This window comes from Lepidochelys kempii, chromosome 4, assembly GCF_965140285.1.
Source record: "Lepidochelys kempii isolate rLepKem1 chromosome 4, rLepKem1.hap1, whole genome shotgun sequence".
Lineage (NCBI taxonomy): Eukaryota > Metazoa > Chordata > Testudines > Cheloniidae > Lepidochelys > Lepidochelys kempii.
This window is the reverse complement of record NC_136383.1, coordinates 90,201,035-90,221,899: the sequence shown is the minus strand read 5'-3', so window position 1 is coordinate 90,221,899 and position 20,865 is coordinate 90,201,035. Positions and strand designations below refer to the sequence as shown.

Sequence of the window (20,865 nt, the reverse complement as noted above, 5' to 3'; positions counted from 1 at the left end):
CGGAGCTATCAGATTCAACATTGGTTTTAAACAATATTTGTTGAAATAAAAGGCTCAGTGACAAAACTACAGTTGGACTTCTAAAAAAGTACTGAAAGTGACACTTTCTAATAAATATACAAAGTTAAAAACACGTAACAGTAAATATTGTGAGATGATAATGCTTCTTTCTAGAATTCCTCCCCCTCTCTTTCTCTCCTCTCCCCCTAATAGGGCCAAATCCTGATTCTATTGAAGATAACAGTAGTTTTACCAATTGTCTTCAGCGAGATCAAGATTTGATCCTTAAAGTCCATACACTAAATGGTGAAATATTATTGTCAAATCCACCAAGTCAGCTGTCAGACAGAAAATTACTCTCAACACACTATCAATCCCTTCTCATGCCCTATTGATACTTCCTCCTACCCTCCTTCTTTGCCAAGTATTTCCAGTATTCCTTGTATAGCAATTTATTAGCCAAAACATGACCAGTTGCCAACCAACTTTGAAAATTAAAACAAGTCACATTTTGCCTTTTGATATCTCTAGAACCATGTACTTTTTAACCTTTCTGATATCACAGTGATTGAGATGTTGACAAACATGACTACTGATGCTGAGCATGGTCAACACATCACTGCAGGTGTAAACTATGGATTATTACATAACAAGTGTTCTACCTTGATAAGCAATGGGCCTTGTCCTAGGTGCCAAGTACCTACCATTGCCACTGATGTCATTTGGAGCTGTGGGTGCTCAGCACATTGTGGGATTGAGCCCAGTGATAGTTGTTGTATCAATAACATTACTTAACTACACTATGTAATGCTCGCCCTGATGAAGGAGATGTTTTGTATGCACAATATTGGAATATCTGCAAACTCAATAAGCATACACACACATTCTGTTCTTTTTGGCAGAAACATATGATCACTCCTTAGAAAAGGACCTCATATGAGGAACCTCTCCCTCCACTTTTCCCCACAAAACCCTCAGTGCCTCTGTAGCTTTTAGAATCAAAATGACCAGCTCAGCTTATCTGTGCTTTCTCATCAGAATAAACAGGAAGACTGGACACATTGTATCATCTTGCTCCAAAGTGATTTAAATCTCCTTATGTGAATTGTAGTCTTGAAGTTACCCATTTAAAGTTTTTAATAACCCAAAGCTCAAAGGATTTGGGAAGAATGGCTTTCTAGTGGTGGAGAGTAACATGTGACAAAATCCCCGATGAAACCACAATTCCAATGGATATAAAATAGATTTTTTTCTACACCTAAAACGGATAACAATACATATTAGTACATATTTAAAGGAATGCTTCATAAAGAGATATCCCAAAGCTATTTAGAAAGTTTAAACAATTTGTCCTAAATGTAATGCACACTTCCATAGAAAATACTATTCTAGCTCAGCTGGATTTCACAGATGACCCCAAATCCTATTATCTGTAAATGTTAGTCCATATAAATTTTACTAAGAGCTGACTGCAATTCATTCTGAGTCATACTAAAAAACCAAAGTGCTGCATGTCAGAAATGAAGGGTTATAGTCAAGAACACAGAAACCATTTAGTAAAAGAGAAGACATATCATTGTTCAACTATTCAGGATGTGCTCTGTGTAAAAGTCAGTTGACAGTGCTGATCAGTTTTCTCCACTTGCAACATTTCACAGTTCTCCAAGTCACTCTCTTGACTGATAGAATAAAATATAACCAGATTCTGAATTTTTTGATATATCAGAGGTCAGACCATAGAATTCTTCAATAGCTTGAGCATCTATTTTCTGCAAAAACAAACAGAGTTGTTTAAAATGTTTGCTAAGAAAAAAAATTAAGCTTGGATTAAATGAATATAAAAATGTGAAAACACATATGTAGTTATTTGCCTCAGGGTAATGATTAGCAACTTTTGTTAGTGATTCAAGAAGTGAATAGGCAGTTTAATAGTTTAGGAGCCAAATCCTGCTTGCTTCACTCATTGAAGTCAATGGGACTACTTCTCTGAGTAATCCAAGCAGGATTTGCCACAGGTAAATGGAGAGAATCTTTTCTCTGTTACATAATAGCAAACACAGGTAAGATGTGATTTAGTTTTCTAGAAATGTAATGGTAGAACGGTGCTAAAATAGCGATACTGCACTTAACTTTTGCCTTCCTCTAGGGGTCCTCTACTCCCCTCCTTTTATTTTCCTCATCACTGTGTCTTTGGGGACAGATTCTGCTACCCTTATATTTAAGAAGTACCATGCTCTCTCCTTCCGAACAACTGGTCTGATTCTGATCTCGCACCAGTTTTATCCTGCTATAACTGCAATGAATTTACTCCTGACTTACACTAGTGTGAGATCAGAATCAGCCCCTAGTCTTGGCAACATACTGCAGCGATTTTTAGTGTCTGCTTGAGACACTACTGCACTATGAGCAGAAGGCATCTGCACCAACTGTAGGCCAGATTCTGCTCTGATTTATAGACAATAGGTTGTGCTGAAATGTGAACTTTCAGACTGGGGGGAGGTTACTAATGGAGTTGTGAGGCACCATCAACACAAAGGAGTATCTGAACATTGTACATGAAGATCTGGATGACCTTGAAGATTGGAATAACAAAAGGGATAAAATTCAATAGTACAAAGAGCAAAGTCACACAATTAGGGCCTAATAATAAGAATTTCTGCTACAAGCCAGAGATTCATCAGTTGGAAGTGACAGAGGACGAGAGAGAACTGGGTGTGTAGGTCAATCACTGGATAACTATTAGCCACCAATGTGATGCAGCTGTGAAAAAAGTAAATATGATCCTAGGATGCATCAGGGGAGGCATTTCCAATAGAGATAAAGAAGTATTAATGCCATTGTACAAGGCACTGGTCAGACCTCATTTGGAATACTGTGCACAGGTCTGATAAGCCATGTTCAAGAAAGATTAATTCAAACTAGAACAGGTGCAGAGAAGGGCTATTAGGATGATCAGGGGACTGAAGGGCCTAGCTGATGAGAGGAGACTGAAAGAGGTTGGCTTGTTTATCTTTTCTTAAATTGGGGGAAAAGGGAAGAGGGAAATCAAGTCACTACCAAAAGCTGATGATCTCTGAATGGTAAGCCACACCAAATGGACATGGGAACTTACACACCAATAATCTTCTCATGATCATCAGCATACTGACCTCTACAATGTCATCATCAAACAAAAGCCAAAATCCGTGACTTTTCACAATGGTAATATAATGCCCACGATTAGGTCCACTAGAAAAAAAAGTAATTAAAAAAAATCAGATATAAATGGGCTGGTTTTGATAAGTCATATGTTAGATAGATATTATATTTCCACTGAAGTCCCTTGTAAGCCAGCTTGCAGTGTTAAGTAGACATGTGCATTCTTCTTTCTCTTATACTGGGTTATCTAAAATGGGTGGTCAACTGAAAACTGAATGCCCTCTCATTATTTGCATTATGGTAGTTTATAAATCTAACTAAAAAGTAACTGACAATTAGTTGGTGGCAGACATAAACGATGACATATTTTCAAAATTGCTCAATGGAATTTAAATAGGGAGAAAACAGGCTGATATTAAACATGGAAATGCAATTATATATCTTCTTCCGGGTGGGGAGAACAATTGTTCACATTCTTTTTGAGCTTTAAAAATTCTTCCAGTTTTTTCTATGCTTGACAATCCCTCATATCCAAGAACTCCTATTATAGCTACGATTCTTCATTCTAACCAATCATTACCAGTCCTTAAAATCAGCCAGCTGAAGCAATCACCAGTTAGTACAGAAAAAAAAAAATACAACCACTGCCTCCTGCTAGAGGCTGAATACGCTGTCTCCACATACTTCCAGCCCAACGGAAGTAAGACACAGAGGGCCAGATTCTAATCTTCGTCACATTGGTATATAAACAGAGTAACTCAGTTTAAATTACTTGGATTTACACCAGCTTACAAAAATCTGAGTGAGATATAGGTATTTCATATGGCAATGCAGAATAGTACTGCTATGAGTCTGGGCTGGCCTATAATTATATATTTTTTTGTCCTAAGTATTTCATCATAATCCAATTTTAGGTAATCTAAAGTTGGTCTCAACTATGTAAACAACTTGGCACAGGCAGACCCTGGCTTTCATATGCTATCCCATTGACTTCAATGTGACTTTGCACAGTAGTAACCGTCTGTTTGTTCAAATTTGTTGCAAGATCAGGCCCAGAGTCAGCATTCTATATATACATGTATTGGAAGATAGCTGAATTAGACAGCTTGATTGATCCTTTTCCATGTCTCATTTCTGTAGTCCTATGATACCAGTTTCAAGCAGAGGTGGTCAGGAAACGGAATTTGACATCCATGAAGAATTTGAGGTTTTCGGAAATTGTGTTGTCTTAAATTAGGGCAAAAAGTCAAAATGTTGAAATTTTTCTGCAGAATTTAAATTTTGTTAAATCTTGTTTTGGAAACAATGAAATGTTCCCAGGAACCTTTTTGGTGTTTCCCAAACAAGTTGCCTTCCTGGCTCCCGGGGAGCCCTGCCTCTACAGTAGTTTGTAAACTCCTCACCAGGTGGGCAGGCTGGCTGAGGAGCCTGGGTAAAAAGCTCCAAAGACAAAAGAACCCAAAATGCATTTTTAAAATCTTACGATTTTTAAACCAATCTCAATAGATTTTGAAGCCTGACAGATGATTTTTGAGTGTTCCGAATTGGCAATACCACTGGTCTAATAACAGGTTAAATACACCTGAACGCACTTTACCTGCCACAGTGAACGACAACAGCCACCAAGTCATACATGCGATCCAAGTTGACAGCATCGCTGGATGTGTTGAAGAGACGCAGCTCCAGAGGAAACACCACACGGTAAGAGAGTTTGGTGTACCTGTGTAACTGCTCCATGTACTTGAATCTCTTGAGGTGCAATGCAAGGATCATTGGCAGCTTTTTTACTCTCATCCTGTGAAATCATTAATAAGGGTGTATATTAGGAAGTGCTGCTCAGGTCAGTGTCATTCTTTTCTTGCAATCCTAGGCCTGCACATTAGAAATGCACTTTGTAAACAGAGGTATTCTATCAGCAGTAACTGGAGACCTAAGAGATGTATGAAGCAGCTGTTGTGCCACCTCTAGGTTTCAAGGTCCATACGGAGGGTACGTGTGTGGGAGAGGGTTGCAGCCACCAGAGGCCAAGAAACTGCAAACAGGTTCAGAAGGAGGTTCACTGCAGCAACAGGGATATCACAGGCAGGAGACTGGGAAGGTTGTACAAACACAGAAGTTGGAGGACTGGACTGTAGTTTAATGTATCAGTAATGCACTGAGTGAAGCTACACTTCAGCAGTCATTTAAATTTCTACTAAAAATAGGTCTACGCTATGATTAAAAAAAACAACCCATGCCCCAGAGAGCCTCAGACCCTCCGCCCTTGTGGGAATCTCAGAGCCCAGGCTCCAGACCAAGCCCGAATGGCTACATTGCAATTTTATAGCCCCATGAGCCCAAGTCAGCTGACCCAGGGCAGCTGTGTCCATGCTGCAGGTCTTTTATCGCAGGGTAGATGTATCCTAAGAGCTCAGTTTACCTGAACAGGGATTGAACTGCACTATTCTTTACCCACCTTTTCTGTGCCTCTTGTTTACTGCAGCAAGTTTCACAGTAGTACTTCTGTTCACTACATAATGTTTCTGTGTTGCTGAAGTCTCTGTAAATAAATATAACTATCAGTTCTTAGGTTTCAGAGTAACAGCCGTGTTAGTCTGTATTCGCAAAAAGAAAAGGAGTACTTGTGGCACCTTAGAGACTAACCAATTTATTTGAGCATAAGCTTTCGTGAGCTACAGCTCACTTCATCGGATGCATACTGTGGAAAGTACAGAAGACGTTTTTATACACACAAACCATGAAAAAATGGGTGATTATCACTACAAAAGGTTTTCTCTCCCCCCACCCCACTCTCGTGCTGGTAATAGCTTATGTAAAGTGTGAGCATAAGCTTTCGTGAGCTACAGCTCACTTCATCGGATGCATACTGTGGAAAGTTCTTAACGTTTCTTGAAACTTCCTCCAATATCACACTTGGACTGATGAGCTGAAAAGCCAGTAAGACACAATGGGTGAAACACTGGTCCCACTGAAATCAATAGGAGTTTCATCCAATTTCTAAAACATGCTATTTACATCACAGCTTATACTTAGAAAGGCCCTGACCCAGCAAAGCACTTAAACCGTATTTAAATACCTGAGTAGTCCCATTGACTTCAGTGTGACTGCTGGTGCTTAAACTTGAGCATGTGTTAAAGTGCTTTGCTGGTGGAATGTTAAGAATTACTTTTCTTTGTGAGTACAAAGAGTTTTGTGCTGCTACTTGCTTCCTCTGGCAATTACTTCACCAAACGAGACTTTTCAACATTATTCAATTCAACATGCAGGTTCCATCCCATACATGTAACTCACACTGAAGTTCATGCCAGATGTGTGTGCATAAGGTACTCCTGAGGGAATTCCCTGCCAAAAAACATAAAAATTCTGTGCACAAATTTTATTTGTCAATAAATAAATGTGGAGGCTACAGCATGGCAATGGGGAGCAGAGGCCTCTGACTGTGCAAGGTGGGAGATCAACCTCTGCCTCTCCCCCCAACCCTGGGACACGGACAAGGACCCTGACACAGCACAAGGGCTGGGCCTGACCGAGGTGCACCATGTGTGGGCAGACAGGATCTAAGTGGGGAGGGGCTTAGTCTGGGGGGGGATCCAAGTGTGGGCTCAAAAAGGTACTGTGTGGGGCAATCTGGGTCTGAGCAGCTCAGTGGGGGGTCCGAGTGTGGGGACATCTGGCTGCACAGGAGTTTGTTGTGGGGGTTCCAGCTGCAGCAGCAACTCTGCAAGGGGGTCCAGGTGAACGTGTCTCAGCGGGGGAGGGGATGGGTGTGGGGGGATGGAGTTTGGCGGGGGGTGTCTGGGAGAGTGGGGCTTAGTGTGGTAGGGGTCCAGGTGTGGGGGGCTCATCGGGGTTGGGGGCTCAATGGATGGTAGTCTGGGTCTGGGGGTCCAGATGTAGGGGGGTGAGACTCAGTGGGGAGGTCTGGGTGCAGGAAGGTTCCAATGCAGGTGGTCGGTGTGGGGGTTGGGTGGATGGGGGAGCAACTCCCCATAGAGTGACCCCTCTTCCTGCGGAGGAGGAGAGATAGGGGCAGGAAGGGGGAGCGGAACTTCCTGCAGCCGGGGAGGTTCCTAGGGGTGGGTCTGACCCAGCCAGGCTGCTCCTTGCAGGGGAAGAGAAAGTCCTGTCCTCTGACACCTCCAGCCAATCTGGGACTAGCAGCTGAGCCTGGTGCACGGTAGGAGCCACCAGCCAAAGCATCCCCAGCCTCCGCTTGATTTACCTCTCTGCTGGCTGCTACGGGTGCCCAAAACAATGCACCTGCACTGCTGGGGAGGGATATGTGACCGCTCTTGCGGCTTTCCTTTGCTTCCCCATCAGAAAGTCATTTTTCTGTGGGGAAGCTAAGAAATCTGCAGGGGACATGAATTCTGTATGTGCACAGTAGTGCAGAATTCCCCCAGGATTAAAGAGCTCCAGGACTGGGTAAGGTATTCCCAACAGATGCAGCACTTAAGACACTCCTAATTCTCCCTCATGTGACTGAACCAAAAAAGACTTTGAATTCTCTTTGTGTGGTTTTTCATAGGGAGCAGAGGGGAATTTTTAGATACCTACACATGCACACTCCCCACTCCAAACTATTTCCGGATTAGCCCCATCTGGATAATTAAAAAAAAAAAACCTACAAGTTTCTCTGCAAGATTTATCCAACAGTCAGAGAAGTGCCTTCTAAAATAGAAAGTGTGTTGGTGTTATTTAGTCATGTAACCAATATAAATATCTTTTAATGGGATAAAAAAATTATAACAAAGAGATTGGAGTTGAAAGTTGGGATCAAATTGACTGAGTCAACTGGCCTTTATAACTTGGAATGGAAATAAAAATAATTGATACATAATTCATTTTGTTGTTAGATGAATTCCTCTCCTGCTCTTTGCCAGACCTTATACTCAGGAGAGAAAGACTATGCTGGAGGCATGTATTTTTTGGAGCACTTAAACACATAAAGACCTTTTCATCTGACCAAAGACAGAAATAACTAGAAAAGTTTCATCTGCAGTGGTGAAGAAATACGTTTTATTGAAATACTGAACAATTTCTATTTACTTGTTCCTCTTTTCAACATTACAGTATCTACATCATGAAGATGCAGAAAAAGCAGTTATTGTTATAGAAAACAGGCAGTGAAATTTAGTAACATAATTTGAAGTTCCCTGCTGAAAAAGGCTGCCAGAGGCGTTTGTCCATTTTATCATGAGTGACACAGTATAATAAAAGCATCAAAGAGTCCTGTGGCACCTTATAGACTAACAGACGTTTTGGAGCATAAGCTTTCGTGGGTGAATACCCACTTCGTCGGATGCATGTACATGCATCTGACGAAGTGGGTATTCACCCATGAAAGCTTATGCTCCAATACGTCTGTTAGTCTATAAGGTGCCACAGGACTCTTTGATGCTTTTACAGATCCAGACTAACACAGCTACCTCTCTGATACGTAACAGTATAATAATGCAGCTATGTAAGGCCCGTGTTCTAGCTTTACAAATGTTTAATTAAAATAGGGTTTCTCTTTCTTCCAAGGAGGGAGTTGTGGTCCTTCTAAAAGGCCATCACAAAGGATAACAACTGTGGGTTCTCTGCCTTGTGTGTTTTGTAGGTAACTATCTGTAGCCACCTTCTCAAAGATTTGGAGTATTTTCATCCTGTTGTGTTCCTGCAATGGAGGATGGAAAGGCTACTTAAAAGCATGTGGCTGTTATACATACGCTGCTGGGGTTTTAGTTATGTCAGTACTGTAAACTACTGTATGTGTATGGGAGGTTGTCCAGCAGGGCTACTCAACTTTCTAACTTCTGTTCTAGCTGAAAGACATATGATACTGGCAAAGTGTAGAAGGAAAGGAATGGATTGAACAGATTCAAATCACAGCATTAGGAAGGCTCTCAGTTCCAGACTGTACCCTTTATTGAAGAACTATGTAGCCTGGAAGACGAGGGGTCCTTTTAAACAATATATTTCTTATGAGTTTAACAACCAAGAGGTTAGATAAAATATTAAGCTGTTTAGAATATCTAGTATAACTTATTCGTGCAATTTGTTTTTTACATATGGTTGATTGTGATACAATTTTTTGTTTAAATCTCACAGGCAGGCACTCAGAAGTATAGTTTAGGGTACTTTCACATACAGGTATTAGTTTTCTAGAACAGCAGTTCCTGACAGGTTTTCCAGATTTTGGCTGCAAAAGTCAGTGCCGCCTGCCTCCTATTTACAGTCTTTGTATACCCTTCTATTTGAAAGCATACAGCTGAAGGAGAGATGATCAATGGTGGCACATTTGGGCCCCAACCAGTGATGATGGTCAGGAGCCTAAAGTATCAGTGACAAAAGACTGAAGTACCAATACCAATGTGATTACCAGTGGTCAAGAACACTGCTCTAAAAGAATAGAAAAAAAAGACATCCTGTTTTCCAAGGCAAAGTCCTTTACGGTCACAAACTAGCTCCACTGGTGCAGACATATTATGTTGATGCGCATCAGTACAAAACCCTAAAATAAACTGGCCTGAAACTGAAAGGGAGAATTCTCCAGAATCCCGAGTTTTGAAATGAAATGGTAGTTACTGAGCAAAGCAAAGCATAAGTAACATTCCAAAATGCAATAACAATCCCCCATCTCCAATACTCTGCGGAATGGTTTACTTGCATCTGATTCAGGAATCTGTTTATATCCTAGTTGCTGCTCTTTCGGTGTGTTTTTAGGTGTGGTATACTATGTAAGGAGGTCTCTCCGACACTTAGACTTCATTTGAAATGTATTTTTAAAACTTCTAAGTAACTTTAGACCCTGAAAGACTATTTTGGCCTTCTGATATTATTTAATTAAAATAACATTGTTTTGAACATAGATACCTATCTATCGTAGTTGGTGCCAGGACTCATGATATTTTAAATCCATCCAGTGCAGTCAGTCCATGTGAACCTGGAAATGGTATTTTTTTTAAAAATCTTTCAGGAATAATGGTTAAAAAATTGTCGGTTTCTGGTGCACTGCAGCTTCCCTACACAATTGGAACTTGCAATAAAAGTCAAGATTCCTTTCCCTCTATAATTTTAGGATTACAAGCAGAGTAGCAGATTGCAATTTACAAAGCAGAAAATTAGATTTTTAAAACGCCTTGTTTCTAAGGACTCTGGGACCAATTAAGCAAAGCATATGCTTAACTTTTAGTATGTTTAGGACATAAGTCCTAAAGCACTTGAGCATGGGCTTAAAGTTAAACACATACTTAAATCCCACAGAAGCAAACGGGTATTCAGCAGCAACTCTTCCAAGTGAACCGGATGATCAATTTTTTACCCCAATAGGGAACAGTATTCTCTCTCTCTCCCCCCCCCGCCCCCCTCACACAATGAATTTAAAGTAAATTTCTTATTAAAGGTTCCATTGCAGCATGAACATCCAAATTATTCCCTTTTCCTTTTGCTCAGCAAAAGCTCAGTTAACACTGAACAGTTTGTCTTGCATGTCATCACTCAGGGATATTCCTAGAACTTTTACTTTCAATCTTTACTGGTCTTAGAGAATCAGAAAGAAAACATGATTTAGGAGAGTGGTAGAAATGTTTCCCAAACAGATACATTTATGAATCTTCCATTCATTTACCTTAGACAGTGCGTAATAGATGTGTTCTGCTCCACGTCAACAGAGAGGTCAAGAAAATCCTCATCTTTGCTACTAACCTGTAGGAAAAAATACGTACGTAAAAGATAAACACATGTCTAAATGCACCTGCATCCCATACACAAATTTTCCACTTTAATCAATCACTACAATACAAATTGTACAAAATAACTAATTTGAATATTTTCCAGACAGATTTCTGGCTTTGTATAAATAGATTCCCCATGTCGGTCAGCAAGTCCATTAATCCACCTTTCACACGATTTCAGTTCAGTTTCTGGCACTTATCCCAACTACCTGACCAGGACCAAGTGACCATCTATCTCTAGTCCTTAAAATGGCATGGCTTTTCACCACCATATATTTGGAGCAGCCAAATGTTAGTTCATTTGTGGTTTTCAGATGCTCGTGCAAGGAAAAATAACTGATGTAAATATAAAGAATAAGGGTATGTCTACACGACAAACCTAAGTTGACCTATATTAGTAATTACTGCAGTGGTGCATGTCTACGCTACCCTTCTTGCATAGGCTCCGGGGCTGGAGCACCCACAGGAAAAAAAAATTAGTGGGTGCTCTGCACCTACCGACAGCTAAGCTCCCTGCCTCACCCTGCCTCACCTCTTCCTCCGCCTCCTCCCCTGAGCACCCACTGGCGCCAGTAGAAGTCAGTGCCTCTGCCACCCTGGGTCAGTGGTGTGCATGCTCACCAGGAGCGCTTTCACCAACCTAAGAGGGGCAGTGTCGGGGCGGAGAGGCCAGCCCCACAGGCTCCCACTAGGCTCCCCTCCCGCCCCCCCCATTCCCTGCACAGAGCATGGGGGAAGCCGCCTGGGACTTCTGGTGCCCTCCCCACCCTTCCCCAGTGGGAGCTAAGGGAAGCCACCTGGGGCTTTCCTGCTGTGAAATTGACAAGGCAGCCGATGTAAGGGGGACAGATGTAAGGGGGGCAGCCGATGTAAGGGCAGACATTGTGTTGATTTCACTACACTGACATAAGCCTTATGCCTCTTGTGGCAGTGGAGTTATGATGTCGGTGTAGTAGGGCACTTACACTGGTGGCAGCAAGGCTGTAGTGTAGACACTGACATAATTAGGGCGAAATAAGCTGCCTTACGTGGACCTAACTGTGTAGTGTAGACCAGCCCTAAGTGTTTCACCTCTTTCCCCTTGAGATGCTCCTATAATTTATACACATTGTTCTGTGATGAATTTTAAAACAATATGAAATGACTTTAGCTGGTTTTAAATTTTTTAAGTGTACATTGTACCAGAGCTTACTTGCATCTTTTACATATAATATATTGCATTATATGCACACAGCTAAAGATCTACATAATTATATTCACCTCCTGTGGACAGGACTGAAATGAAAGTGCAGTGGTTGGTATAAATCAAGAATGGGCATGCATGGAGAAATATTGTGTTCACCAAAATGGATACCATGTAATTTTGTGTTCTTTCATCTTCAGGGACGATCACAGAGGTAAGCATAGCATGTTTGTACCAAATTTCTAGTTGCTATTTTTTTATCTTTAGTCTTGCAGCTAGATCTGGTTGGAAAAAATTCAATAGAATAGTTTTCCCTCAGAAAATGCAGTTCCATAGAAAGTGAAATGCTTTGCAAAATCATGCCTATTTCATCAAAATTTTATTTCAGACAAAAAAAGGGGGAGGGAGGGAGTTCTAATAATATTGAAATGTCCCATTTAATTTCAATATTTTTAATGAAAAATTTCAATTTTTCCTTTAAAACAACTTTGTTTTGAATTTTTTTAATTTTGCATTATACCATACAGTGACATTAAAATTGAAATGAAATGAATCCTGTAATTGCGCTAACATTTTTGATCAAGCTCAAACAATTTTTCCCCTGTCATTTTCTTTCATGCATAATTTTACATGTTCAGGTTTCACTCCAAGCCAAATGAAAACAAAAATTGAAATCTCACAATGCTCTGCAAAATGGAATTTCTGTTCTCTGCCCTGCTCTGCTCAGGTCCTTTATAGGCCACCTTAAAGAATTTCAGTCAATTACAGGATTCAAATTTGGGGCAATTGTTGGAGTGGGAGGTGTTTAGGGCCAGGGTTTTAGTTTAGCCTATTTTAGAATTGCCAGCTGAGAAATCTGGATTGGGATCCAGACTTCTCCAAAATTCAGGAATGATCAGGTCTTAGGTTTTAATTGGGACCCATCACCAATCAACACAGAATATGCCTTAGAAGAGACTTGAGAATGACAGACATGAATAAATCTTCCTAGGATCTAAGTTTATTGCAAATAAGAAAAAGACCCCCCCGGCCTTTGATTCATCCCAGATCAGCAACCACAGAGGTTCTTCAGTATATAAATACATATCACATGTTTAAGATTTAAAATATGCTCTTTTCAACTGGTCTCCAATATTCATGTGTTAGCCTCTTATTTCATTATAAGTACAAGAGGTTTAGGCTGGTGGCTGAGGGAAAACTTCAAAATCCAGAAATGCAGCCATGTATTCGGCAGCTCTGAAAAACATTGAGTTTGAAGCAACATTGCCACATGAACTGATTTTGGGCATCTTCATGAAAATCAAATCCTGTTTATTTTAAAAAAAAAAAAAAAGTAGTACACACTGATTGAATACTTTAAACTGTTAGTAATACCACGTGTGTCTGCATCTCATTAGAATAACTTGAGATGGGACTGAGAAGCAAAGTTCAAATCTAGATCTGGATCCAAACTTCTCCAAAGGTGGAGAGGGTTGGATCCTGTATTCTGCTGTGGATCCATATCAGAGATTTGGATCTGAGCTTGGATTCAGATCCCCTAAATTCAAGGGGTTCTGGAATTAATGTTCTGGTCTGGGTCCATCTTTAAAGTAACCACCAACCCCTGAACCCATGGGAACATGTTTTGGGATGAATTTTAATATTCTCAAAGATGTGGTTAGCCATAAAATATGTCCAAATAAAACTAACAGCAACTCTTCAAACAAAAATCCCCTCTGTGACCAACTCCATGCAAAATGACAGGAAACAACAGGACTTTAACAATTGTCTCTAGTGTAAACACACAGCTAGAATTAAAAAAAAACAGAGGAACAAAACTTTAGAGAACATTTTGTCTCTGCTGCTGAAACTAAGAGCCAACTAAAGTCTGTCTGGCTTATGAAATTTTAAAAATTCACGTAGATACCCAGTCTTTTGGCTTGATTCTGTTACCACTGAAGTCACTGGGAATTTTGCCATTGGTTTCAATGGGTGCAGTTTCAAACGATTAGAGAGCCTGGGAGGAAAAAGCCTGTTGATCTGGAAGCAGAGTGATATATACTGTACTAAAATTAACTGGAAAAGTGGATTCAATCTGCATTCATAAGTAAGAATAAGACTGCCTGTATCTGAATAACTCTATGTAGATTGTATACTTGTACCACATCTTTTAATCCATTCTATTGCTTTCCAAAAAGTATGAGACAGTAAATAAAAAAAAAAATACATAATCAAACTAGAAAAGTGTATGAATATATTTTTCCTGTAGTCACAGGAAGCTATAGGATCAACCTTCCTATAACAACATTAGGAATCCTCAGAAGTTAATTTTTCCACCAAATCTTGGACCAACTGCAGGGCTGACAACAGGAATGAGGGAAAGGGGGAAAATTGTACCAGGATCCCAAGCTCAGGAGGCCCTTCAAAACATCTGTAACGTCTGTGTAAATAAAATGAAATGGGAGTGAGTGGGACCCCAGTGAACATGATGTTCCAGGGCCCCAAATTTCTCTCAGTGGCCTGACCCACTGTAAGATTTTACAAATAGGGTATTTTGTAGTTCTGCTCAGCTAGTTAGGGCAAAATCCTGGCTTAAGTGGGAATTTCCCTGAGTAAACACTGAATATAAATTTAGGATTTCATCTCAAAAGTTTAAAGGGACATTGTCAATTTAAAAACCAGCCTTTGGTATTTTTTTTAACCTACTATTGTTACTAGGGTTATTATAACTTAAATACATTAGAGCAAAACACTGTTTTTCAGTTTTTCCCATTGTTTCTTCACTTTGTGCAAGATTCTGATATTGTTACTCTGCAGGTAGTCTTATTTAGTTCAAGGAGACTTTCTGTGGAGTACAATGCTACTCCACATGAACAGGGGCAGCTGAATCTGGTCCTCTATGCATTTGACAGCACTTTATATCAATTTCCACTGTTCTCCCAGAATAGCCAGTTTCCCTGTTGTTTGCATGGGTCTTTCACACAGCAACAAGGGAGAGCAAAACATTTTTTAAATAGGAAAGTGTGATTGAAAAACTACAAAAATTGGCAGGGAACTCACCCTCAGGTATATTAGGTGGAACTATTTTACTCATTTTTCAAACTGACTAGTTTTCAAGTTGACATCCTTTTAAAATACTGAAAAAAAAGCCTGATAATGTACAGTGTGTTGTTAGCAAATACTTTGACCATTAATGACATTCTTAGGGATGCATTAGCACTATTTGATCTTAACTTTGCCACTTGTGAGTTATGCAGTTATCCCTAACTCATGGAATAATGAGGCAAATTCACTGTCCACAGTTGCAGCAGCCTCTATATATACTTAACTGTTTATAAATACGATGGCTTGAATGAAAAGGGTGTAAGATTAGTTAATGAGGTGTCTAACTATATACAATAACTGCAAAGTTTGGGACAGGTTAGTCATGTTTACAAAAATGTATTTTTGGAAAATAATATACTCAGTCCAAGAAGTGAAATTATACAGGAATATCCACATTTCTCAGGTGGCAGAACAGATTCACATATTTATACATATCTATCTATCTATTAGCGTGTAAAAATATCAACCACCCCAATGCTTACGGTTTCACAGTTCAAACATCTAGTTTCGTTAGTCAGTGTTCCCTGAAAAATCTCATGCACCCAGGTGAGTTCTTGTTTATTGTTCTCTTCAGCTTCATTCATGATGCCATTTTTTAGTTTCCCATTTTGCTTTTCCTGCTTCTTCTCCTCCTGCAGGATGTCTGCAATGGTGTTTAGCAAGTAATTTAAAAATTCATGTGCATCTTGCTGCATGTAGTTGTCAAAGAGATCTGCAAAGGAGAGAGGCAGAATTGTCTCTTTCTAAAGTCCCTTTGCTCCGTGCAGGAAAGGATATACTGACATTCAGGTTTTGCTCCCAAATACAATTACAAGCCCCAATTCAGGAACGTACTTACAAACGTGCCTAATTTAAACTTGTGAGTAATCCCACTGAGTTCGTGCTCTATATTAGGAACGTGCTTAATTGGGGCGATAACAAACATGGGTGAGGACTGAGGGTGGGAGAGTCTGAAAGATGGGGGGGCTTTTTCAAAGAGATATTGTTTTCCCACAGTAATTTGGTGAGTGCATTGCTCCTAAAAACATTTCCTGAATCTTTGTTTCTGTCAATAAAGCTCAATAAATCATGGGCCAGATGGTGCGCTCACATGCCCAGTCACAAACCAGAAGGAAACTCATGGGAGGCATCTCTGTGGTGATGTCATATGAGATGTTCCTATTTCAGAATTTCCTTTGAATTTTTCCATCAGCAGCTTGGTTTGCCCCTATCCCGCTCTCTGTTGAAGAAGCAGGAACTTCTGTTCCCCAAATATATGTATTTTTATCTCCTACAACCCCCTCCAGCCAAGATGCATGTGAATCCCTTCCCAGGGCGTTCCTTCAGAGGCACAGGGCTATCTGTGTGTAGACCCTTTGCATTGGCTCTTGGGCCACACCCACTGATATGGCGACCGTGCAGAATGAAGCTATGTTACCAGGACTGCCTCCGCCTCTGGTGCCCTTGAACCCACTTAGAAGGGAATCTCCCCAGAAGGAGTGGGCACTGTTTCTCCTGTGAAGTCACTATTTCTGGGAATGGGAGGAGCAGCAGATGCAGCTCACTGCATGCGTGCACATACTGAACCCCAGGATGTTTTGGGCTACTGGATCTGTACTATCCACAAACCTACTGGTCACAGCACATTCATTCTTCTAGCTGCCCAAAATATCCATCTCCATCGTACTATATAGAAAGTCACTGCAGAGCACTCCTCTGCAATGTGCAGAGCCCCTCATCCATACCCAACTGTCTGTTGCTGGCTTTCTACAGCCTGCCCCTCCATGCAGTGGAAATATCAGTAGGGCAGCTGTGCACCCATGGAAGATTTGGCCCTTAATTGCAAATCCTAGTATGGTTATTGCCAACTACAACATTACAGACACACACACACGCACACGTATATGTATACACTAAATAATTAATATTTAGGAAACAGAGAATTAAAAGCTTATTACAAATCTAACCTGATTGACTGATTGATTTGACCACACTGCTAGGTATTACTTGAGTCTCTGAAAAGAATCAGAGTTTGCACTCACCGTTCTCCTTTCGTAACCTTGAAATGAACTTCTTTGGTGGAATCACTCCAACTTTTTTCTTCTGAGTAGCAATACTGTGGAAAAGGTCTGCCAGGCATGTCAAGAGGTTTTCCTTCTTTTTCTGTTGGGCCTTGTATGCCAACACATTCTCCCGAAATGGCCGGCAAAAATACAATGCCTGCAGCACAGAGTTACAGTAGCAGGTGTTCCCAAACTGCCAATGTAAAAGCAAAAATGCCCTGAATCCCTATGCAAGGTAATATAAACTAATCACTTCATCCAGCCTCCGCAATCTGCATCCCCAGTAGAATACCCCACCAATTACCATGCAGCTGTTGCCTGAATATAGGTTCAGTACCATTTACTGTTGTCATGCAGCAAAAACAAACTATAAATATTAAAAATTCTTAACTCGCTAGGACTGACCATAAAAGCTCCAAATGTAGGGCATTGGTTAGATGGTATTCATTGCAATGAGAGTATCTTTGATAAGAGTTCCTATAAACCAATATGCTCTGGAATGGCCCACTCCTGTTCCTGCTGAAATCAATGGCAGAACTCCCAGTGACTGCAGTAGGAGCAGAACTTAGATCAGTTTCATTCGGGACACGAAAAACACCCTTTAGACTGGATGCTTTCATCAGGTGAATAATGCTTTCTGACAGATACACCTAAGCATATGCCAAATTTTAACTCCATTCCCATTGACTTTATGCATCCTGATTTTAAAAAGTAAATATCAAAGTGGGGTTTTTTAGCTAGAAAAAGATATTATTTAACTTTACTTGGGGTCAGGGAAAGAAGTAGTTTATAAAATGTTAAAACTACTCGGATTTCACTAAGCTGTTCTCCTCAAAGGGTAGATGTCCTAAAATGTTTGACTTAGCAGCAACCAACTTTCAACATATTAGCTAAAATTTCCCCTGGAACACTAGGAGCACCCTCCCAAATTCTAACCTTAAATCAGTGCTGCACTGGAGAGCATTGAAATTAAAGCAGCATCAAACCATAAAAGAGTCTATATGTTCCTCATCACAATCGCTCAATATAAAACAGGAAGTATATGTACTTACATTGACCAACCCAAAGTAGTGTTCATTGATTGGAAACTGCTCTGGACCAATGTCTTTTTCCAGAGCAGAGGCATTGGTGCCCTAAAAGGGGGGGGAAAAGCCAATTATCCTCCATTTCAGATTCCAAAATAAAGTTATGAATAATCATCAGATGGAAACCATTTCCCCTTTCCTGGGAAAAGCTAATCAAGCTAAAGCTGGTGTTAGGAATGGACAATCTGGGAGCTGCTCAGGCCAACAAAGATATTTGCATTTCTAGATAATTGCCTGGCTGTAACTGAGGGGAGGGATAGCTCAGTGGTTTGAGTATTGGCCTGCTAAAACCCAGGGTTGTGAGTTCAATCCTTGAGGGGGCTATTTAGGGATCTGGGGCAGAAATTGGGGATTGGTCCTGCTTTGAGCAGGGGGTTGGACTAGATGACCTCCTGAGGTCCCTTCCAATCCTGATATTCTATGATCCTGTAGTCTCAAGTAATGGTTGATTTCAGGTGAGCAGGACACTGTATTGATAGTCTCCCCACCATAACTTCCCTGCATGAAGGAGTTCATGCGGTTTGAGGAGAGGCAGAGGAAACAATGTTCATTAGTTATATTCCCACTGAGACAAGTAAATAAAAAGCAGAGTGCAGGATCCTTCCTTTCTGAGTTGGAACTGACAACCACATAGTTCCCTCTACCCTTATCTATTGATCATTCTATCATCCAAAAGCCCAGTCTATCTCCCTGCTGTATATAACATGCCAATATTTTAAGGCCAGGAGGAACCACTGTGACTGCCTCATCTACCTGCATAGTACAGGCTATGGAATTTCACCAAGTGAATTCTGCATCAAGCCCATAACTACAGCACATCTTTAAGAAAGACATCCAGTCTTGATTTAAAGACTTCGAGTGACGGAGAATCCACCACATCCCTAGGCAACCTGCTGCAACACATAATAACCCTCACGGTTTAAAAATTGCACCTTATTTCTAGTCTGAATTTGTCTAGTTTCAGCTTCCAGCCATTAGATCTCATTGTGTCTTTTTCTGCTAGATTAAGCAGCCCTTTATTAGATACAGTCCTCTAATATCAGGTACTTAAAGATTGTGATCCGTCACTTTTCAACCTTCTTGTGGTTAAACTAGTCTCATTATAAGGTAGATTTTTGTAATTATTATTGTAGTTCTTTTCTGAATCCTTTCTAATTTGTCAACATCTTTTTTGAAACTGTGGACGCCAGAACTGGACACAGTTATTCCAGCAGTGATCTTATTAATGCCATATGGAGTGATAATGCCACCTCCCTTTTTCTATTCGATATTCCTGGGTTTATAAATCCAAGGATTACGTTAGGTCTCTCAACCACTGCTTGGCACGTGGAGCTCATGTTCAACTAGTTATCCACCATGGTCCCCGAGTTACTTTCAGAGTCACTGCTTTGCAAAGTACAGTCCCTGGTTCTGTAAGGTGACCTCCATGGATCTATCTTGCCTGGGATCAGTGTCAGGCTAATCAGCCTATATTTCCCCGGGTCATTCCTTTTACCCTTTTTAAATGTTGGCACAACATTAGCTTTTTTCCAGGCCTCTGGAGCTTCCGGAGGGTTCCAAAATTTGTTCAGTACAAATATTACTGCCTCAGAGAGCTCTTCGGCCAATATCTTTAAATATGCCGATTATAGGTTTCAGTGATTTTTTTAATGTTACTTTTTTTTCTAAAAAGTCTGATCTAAATTTCTGTACTACTCCCATCATCAGCCAATTCCTTGTCATACTGGATTATTATCTCCTGTCACTCACTGCAAGAAGCTGTTTCTTTTCAGATGAATCAGCGGTCTGAAAATTGACACAGATGTTGTTGGTGACCCTGAAACCTTCCAAGTAAAACAACTTGCTTGAAGTTAGTAGCTTCCAATACAGTTTCAAATAACTTGCATGTCATATCCCTTTTTCAGACCCTTCCACCTCCCACACCGTTCATCTTAACTCGTGGGGGGCAAGTACATGTTTGAGTGTGTTAATATTTCCCAAATGTGCCACCTAAAAACAAAATACTTTACTTCATTTCTGTCAAGCCACAATGGGGCTCAGTTCTCCAGTTCGTTCTAGCAGAGCTCAGATGTAGAGGGTGTGTGGGTGGAGGAACAGGGAGCCAATTGTGGTTCCTTGATTGTCAGCCACCTTGCCGCAGCAGAAGTTAGAGCAATAGGGGGTGTACTCCAACTTCTGCCACTAGCATGCAGTCACATTACACCAGTAGAGGAACAAGGGAAGTGGCCCCCTTTTGCCCCCCACAATTCCAGACATGCCTTTGTATTCTCCCTGTACTGTGGGGTGTTAAGAGAAGCTGGCACAGGAAATATCAAAATGAATTAAGTAGCTGCAATGCATTCACTGTTGAGACAGACTCCTATCAGAAACTCACATTTAATGACAAAAAAAGAGAAGTGTTCATATGAAATTGTTATTGGCTGCATCTCAAGGCAGAAGAAAATATGACATGCTGCATACATTGCAAACTCCACGTGAGGATAAGTGTACTTGCTGGGAATGACAGCCTCCATTTCTCAGCTACTACTCAACAAAGACACACTGATTTAGCAAAGCACAAAACAGCTGTTGCTGAGAGGGAGGAAAAGGTATTAATCTAAGATATATAAAAGGCT

General features: G+C 40.6%; 1 protein-coding gene across 5 annotated transcripts in view; it reads right to left on the bottom strand.

Annotated features, from left to right (window-relative positions):
• Nucleotides 1–424: 424 nt before the first annotated feature.
• USP46 (ubiquitin specific peptidase 46) overlaps nucleotides 425–20,865 on the bottom strand; it is a 35,768-nt gene continuing 15,327 nt past the window's right edge. For all 5 annotated transcript variants that reach the window (XM_073342058.2, XM_073342059.2, XM_073342060.2 and 2 more), the window contains exons 3-10: nucleotides 18,218–18,298; nucleotides 17,145–17,358; nucleotides 15,606–15,835; nucleotides 10,751–10,827; nucleotides 5,594–5,677; nucleotides 4,736–4,933; nucleotides 3,150–3,228; nucleotides 425–1,769 (exon numbers count right to left, since the gene is read on the bottom strand). In XM_073342058.2, the coding sequence (XP_073198159.1) occupies nucleotides 1,668–1,769; nucleotides 3,150–3,228; nucleotides 4,736–4,933; nucleotides 5,594–5,677; nucleotides 10,751–10,827; nucleotides 15,606–15,835; nucleotides 17,145–17,358; nucleotides 18,218–18,298 (1,065 nt within the window). In that variant the 3' untranslated portion in view covers nucleotides 425–1,667. The remainder of the gene's footprint in view (nucleotides 1,770–3,149; nucleotides 3,229–4,735; nucleotides 4,934–5,593; nucleotides 5,678–10,750; nucleotides 10,828–15,605; nucleotides 15,836–17,144; nucleotides 17,359–18,217; nucleotides 18,299–20,865) is intronic.